We start from the raw sequence: 6340 nt of genomic DNA, 5'->3' as shown, positions 1-6340 counted from the left end.
AAAATAAACAAAATAAGAATTGAGACCAAAACTAAAATTTTAAAAAAACTTAAGGGATAAGGAATGTAAAACAAAGTCAACGTAGAAAATAAAAACTAAATAAAACTTTTGCAGGTGAATTTTAGATAAGCCACCCAATTTGTTTTTTTTTTTTTCCCAGTTTGATTCTTAATTTTTTTTAATTATATCCTAACAGCACAAATTAAAACCACATCATTAAAAATTGACCTCTAATTAAACTCCAAGATCTTATTTAAACTTTAATATCTCAAGGAAATATAAATAATAGAAATTATCAACAGAAAAAAAAAAAAAAAAAGATGAAATAAAAAAATTGATAATTAAATAAAAAAATAAACCACTGAGAGAAAACTCACTGAAAATAATCACATTAAAAATACTTGAAACGGCTTGACAAGGTTTTAGAAATCATCTTGTAAACAAACTCACAGACTGGCTGGTCTATACTACTGTATGGTTTCTGGGTTTTTACCTCGGGGATTGAAGCAATCTGGATGTGGTTTAGGTCCTTTGATAGGACTACTCTTTCAAATAGCAAAATCATCTGACTACCTTCATCACCTACACACAATATCCCAAAATTTATGGAAGAATAAACCAGGGATGCCATACCTGGAGCTTTCACAGACCCCATACTGAATGCAGCCCCGACTATTCGAATATGTCAACAATTTAGGGCTCATCTCCTATGATAGGCATGCAACTTTCCTATGAACATCCTCTATTCGAATATATGTCAACAAGTCATTGCCATGCAAAAGCTTTTGTGGAATATGTCAGGGGGTACAGATTAAGAACTCAGATCTCTTGTTTGCTCTCCTTTTTTTTCCCTTTTAATTAGCAAGTATAGCATATGATATACATACACATGATAAGTACAGAATGTTTATGTTAAATGCAAAGCGATAACTCATTAAATGAGCAATTCAATACACAAGACGTCACATATTTGCTGTGGTTTCCCTGATTTCTTCCAATGAGATTGTCTGCAAACCAAGAAAACCATCAAATTGCATTAGGAGTGGGAAAATGAAAAACTCAAGTCATTTTTTTGATGAAGAAAGAAATCCTACTAGAAAGAAAGTGTACAAAAAAATTATTGAAACATAAGACATCTTCCAATCCAACAAAACAAACAAAATGGAAGTGGTTAAAAGTCCCTTATAACAAATTGTTATTATGGTGTCGGCTATTTTGTGGTGCACGCAAAAAACTGTGGGTGTTATGTACGCCTGAAATGTTCCTCAATTTTGAGATTCTTATCATGACTCTCACAAATAAGAAAAACAAAGAAACTCCATTCACTTCATAAGGATTACAACAGCCACTTCAAAATTTTCAAAACATTATATTTGAGAGGCTAATTAGTAATAAACCAAAATAAGGTATTTAGAATTACCTGATCCTTTCCAGCAAAATCATTATCCGGAGTGAGAAAGAGCATGCAGTGGCACTCCTTCCTGCAGCATGAAGAACTGGTTAACATTAAAAAAATTCATGCATTGGACAAATAGATGAATGCCAATTTGTAGAAGCTCAAACTACATAAGAACAAAGAAGACATTACCTCTCTCAAGCAAAGTTCAGGCTAGTATAGAGTTCAAAATTATGTCTTGCAAGAATTTAGATGCCCTTTATGCATATGGATAACATGTCAAAGAAGGGCACAATGGAGTTTTTCTTTAGCCAAGACAAAAGATCAGCACTTTAACCCTAGAATGCATTTTTATATCTTAAGCAGTTATGTTTATGAATGGAGTTATTTGTATAAGCATATTACATGTTGAAATTCAACTGTTTTTCAGGGTTTTCTTCTCGTAAGTTCTAGGCTGCAAGAAGTTTTAAGGGGGAAGATCTACACATTTTCCACAGTACTATTAATATCACCAAAACATGATGGTGATTATATAGAGGCTGCTACACTCAGTACCTAATTAAATCATGGAAAGGAGCAGTCCTGCTAACATGAAGTGTCAGCTAAGCATTCAATTCACTTGATTAAAACCTTTTCCTTCATCCCTTTCATTTGGTTAAGACCTTGACCAAAGTACAAAGATGAAAAATTGCAACATATATAATCCAGTACGTCCTTTAAAAGCTATGATCAGTGCTTGGCTTAAATTGCCAGTAGCATCTCAAGGCTGTTTAACAACATGTATCCTCTTTTACTATCTGATCTATCCAAGAATACATAGTTTTAAGGAAAGTTGTTGGTAAATGCCAATTATTGTCAACTTCAACCATATCACTAGTGAGGACCCATTAATGCTCTTGATTGCAAATACAACCCAACCAAACTTCCAGTATGTGATTCCAATCAGTGTATCACAAAATTCCACTCAAATTAGTTTAAAAATCTGTTGGTTGTTCTTGCTATCCTGCTATTGTACTATCCTTGCCACGTGTTGCCTATTGTGATGGGAGATTAGTATGCTTGTTTTTTAGGCGAGCATTTTCTTGAGTTTCTACAAACTAATATTTGATTTCAAGGATAGTGACTTGTAGTAAGCATGCTCTAGATGCCTGGCATAAACATCAATGCTGCTGCTATAATGAAGTGGATTCATGGTATGTACAATAATCACATGTGCTAGTGCCAAATGCCTGATATGTTGTTCTTAGCCCCCCCACGGTTTGCCATCTTCCTTTGGCTTCATCTTGTATTCAGTGCTACTGTCTTTTGGCCATGGGTGTAATTTTTTTTTCCTTGTAAAAAAAATGGTGATTTACCAAAAACAACAAAGAAAAAGAAAAACTGTTCGCCTCAATAAATCACCAAAGGGAAAAATTTTAAATGCTCTCATGCTACTTGTCAGGCAATAGATGGAGAAAAAGGACATTCATGCACAGTTGTTTCCTAAAATGATCTTGGAAGCATTGCAATTACCAACAGTCATCTATTCAAAGATATTCACTACTATTATTAGAATCAGAACAGCCATGATTACTAAATTCTCTAATTAAAAGCAAAATTAGCTGTAACAAGTGTGCAACTTGATGGGTCTAACCCAATATAGGCAGAATATTGAAAACATGCTTCACAGATAACTCCAAACAAGTATCTATATTAAGATGTGCATTATATAGCTCCAGTCTATCCTCCATACTACTCATAACCTAACTATAAGACAGATACTAGTTCACATAGATACAGGTATATCTACCTCTCTCTCATGGGGACACATGGACAGTTCCAAAAGCCCTGCCCAGCCTCTGCAGCTTTGTCATCATAATGCCTGTTCACCGTAAAATCAAGCTTGGACAGTTATGACAGGACATAATCAACCCCGTGAGATCACTAGAAGTACAAATTAAATGCTGATAATTCTGAACCAAATAGCATGATGTAGAAAATATTACCTACAAGGGCAAAGAGGTGCACCCAGTGAATCCTTATGGTCAGCCAACCCCTGTTTACATATCAAAATGGTTTTGCAAATTGTCCGTTTAATCTTATTCAACTAATAAAACAGTAGGGTGGAGAATCAAAAGTCAGCAGAGAAATCATAACACAAAAGGTCAAATTACAGCATCCGCTTTTCACGAGCATAGTTCATTCAAAAATGAAAACTCAACAGGGAAAGCATAACCAAAGAAAATCAACTTACAATATTTCAATAATGCACCAACTAGATTTCAGACGTTCACCAAAATGGCTCAGCCATATCAGAAGAGCACTCAGACAAGTGCACCACAGGGAAGCGATTCATTTTAAAAGCGAACCACAAGCATGATCAATAGAGAGTCATGAATAATCAGTTCCAAATCTCAAGCAAACCATTTTCCAAATTCACGCCATAGAAGTTAGAGATTGACTTAAGCATTGGAGGGATGAGCGGAGGATTTGATTCTAGTGGAAAAGCACTTTTAACGCCCATATAATTAATAGGTAAAAAAGAAGAGGGAAAAACATAATTAGGGAACAAATTAAGTATGTGGTGGTGTAATAAAGAAGAGAGGAATACTGATAATCGTTGTTACCTTAATGACAACAGAAGTGACTCCTTTATCGACGCAGAAATAAGTTCCGGATTTACGAGCATACTGCTCCGAGAACTTCCTCATTATCTCCACCGACTTATCCGACGGTTCCACTGTATATACATCAATAATAGATCAAATTAGCACCACCAGCAGCGGCAGCAGAAAAGAGAGGCAGGTACCTTTAGATGCTCGAATTACGGCGCGGAAAGAAGGGGTTTTGGGCGGGCAAGAAAAGCAGGAGGAGGAAGAAGAAATGCCACAAGTGGTGGCGGTGGAGCAGCTCCAATTCATCTTTGATTTAATCTATTACTTTCTTACGCCTCCTATTTCCCGTTTTTTCTTATTTACTCTCCTCACCTCTGGTTTGAACCTTTATTTCCCGAATCCTGATCCAGTGAGTCTGAGGATATAAATTATATTTGTTTTGTTTTTTTGTTTTGATTTCTCATTACTTGCCCGCCACACGTTGTAAATATCGGCTAGCAAATTACACCAACCACACCCCTCTCAGATGGGCCGCCTCAGTTTTTTTTTTTTTTTTTTCCTAAAAAAAAAAAAAAAGATTTCACTCAATCAAGCATCACAAAGCCATATCCTGTAATCTTTATCAATTATTATTATCAATACTATTTGTGAGGTATAAAACGTCAAACATCTTAATTCTTTTTTTTTTTCATTTAATTTCTCTTTTTTTTTTTTTTTTCAACAACCCCAACTCTATTTTTTTTCATTCAAGTCCTTTTTTATTATATTTTTTTTTATTCAAGTTTTTTTTTTTTTTTTAATTAGTTGCTTTTACTTCTCATTTAACAAACCTCAATCTTTTCTCTTCCTTTCAAGGCTTGAATTTTCAAAGAGTTCGTAAAGACCTCCCTCAATTTCACAAATAGGAGTAACATGATATTAGTAATATAACACCATAAAAGACAAGAACTCAATAGATATTAAAGAAACAATATTAAAGATAAAGATAAAAAAAGAGAAATGATAATTTTCTACAAAGGATTATCCTTACCTATAAGGATTTGCACTATGGCTTAGTGATCATCACAATCCTAAAGAATAATTATTGATTTTCTTAACCATATAATCCATATATGGTGGTTATATAATTGAGATTTCTTAAAAGCATAGCTTTTTCCTGTATTATATGTTATGAATAAAGATGTTCATGTAAAATAATATTCATGATCTAGATAAGAATATAAAAGTATATGATAAATCATTCTCTAAATTCATATTAGTAATTGTTACCCCCAAGTTTGATGGGATTCTTAGCAAAAAAAAAAAAAACTTTAAAACACAAGGGGTTGATCGACCATGATAAATATTGTTAGTTATAAATTTTAGTACTAAGAAAAGATACATAAAGCATGGACAAGCCAAAAGGATGGCATGATAGGCTCAAGATATTCCTTGTAATAAGCTGTATAAATACTTTAGATACCATACAATTCTCCCAAAAAGATGAAGACTTGAGGGGAAAAAGTGAGCAAATAGTAGCTCAGCAACAAACCAAGACATTTAACCTTAAAAAACCAACTAATAATGATTAGGATAAACATCAACCATAATATAAATCTTGTAGGCCCAATGATAAGGAGGATGATGACCTCGTTAATAATCATAAACAACTCCTATATTTTAAAAGGAGATAAAAACTATGATAGTTGCTCAAAGCCTAGTTTAGAAGAATACAAAGCCTAAATACTTTGGTAAGGAAAATTGATGCAAAACTATACATTATGTCAAAGAAACAAGTTTTAAAAGCTGAATTGACCAATAAAATGGTTAGTAACAAACAATCTCAAGCATCATTCAAGCTATTAACAAAAGACACCCAAATCGATCAACTTTATATGGGATTTATCTTTATTTGAACAAACAAATATTATTGTTAATTATAGATCAATTTATATAAAAGTAATTTATATAACAACTAAGAAACTTAATAAAAAAGGTGTAGAGAGTTCTCATATTTATATAATATATATCTTAGAATATTGTAATAGACCATGATCTACTAAAAAGATAGATCATTGAGGAAATCTATTGAGAATTAGTTAAAGTTATTGTTGTGATAATAAAAAAAAAGTCTATAAAGCAACAATCCAAGAGTCATAGAAGTAAGAACTAGGCCAAATACCAAAGTATGACTAGAGGTTCAATAAAAATATGATAAGCTTGTCGAATGTGCTAAACCAATACTTAAAAAGCTTGAATATAGGAAACAAACACTGCAACATTGGCTCAAGTTACTTTTTGTTATATTATAAACCCCTAACCTAAAACTGGTAAATCAATACTAGAAATGGTAAATTTCAATTGAAAAATG

The 6340-nt window shown here is 33.0% G+C and overlaps 1 protein-coding gene across 1 annotated transcript; it reads right to left on the bottom strand.

The window, feature by feature from the left end:
- Window positions 1–743: 743 nt before the first annotated feature.
- LOC118036912 (ferredoxin-thioredoxin reductase catalytic chain, chloroplastic) lies at window positions 744–4449 on the bottom strand. Its single transcript, XM_035042774.2, has 6 exons — window positions 4185–4449; window positions 4003–4115; window positions 3382–3431; window positions 3186–3257; window positions 1421–1481; window positions 744–1007 (listed from the first exon to the last, which is right to left on the bottom strand). Exons 1-6 carry the CDS (start codon window positions 4294–4296, stop codon window positions 963–965), a joined length of 453 nt encoding a protein of 150 aa, XP_034898665.1. The 5' UTR covers window positions 4297–4449; the 3' UTR covers window positions 744–962.
- Between the last annotated feature and the right edge of the window lie 1891 nt (window positions 4450–6340).

Source organism: Populus alba, chromosome 1, assembly GCF_005239225.2.
Source record: "Populus alba chromosome 1, ASM523922v2, whole genome shotgun sequence".
Lineage (NCBI taxonomy): Eukaryota > Viridiplantae > Streptophyta > Magnoliopsida > Malpighiales > Salicaceae > Populus > Populus alba.
This window is presented reverse-complemented; position numbering and strand designations above follow the sequence as displayed.

What these genes read in the sequence shown, in the direction of transcription:
- LOC118036912 (XM_035042774.2), bottom strand. Translation starts at nt 4,296, where the DNA reads ATGAATTGGAGCTGCTCCACCGCCACCACTTGTGGCATTTCTTCTTCC. An exon ending in TCACTTCTGTTGTCATTAAG is followed by an intron (nt 3,432 to 4,002) that starts GTAACAACGATT and finishes ATATGTAAACAG; the next exon opens with GGGTTGGCTGACCATAAGGA. An exon ending in GCACCTCTTTGCCCTTGTAG is followed by an intron (nt 3,258 to 3,381) that starts GTAATATTTTCT and finishes TACGGTGAACAG; the next exon opens with GCATTATGATGACAAAGCTG.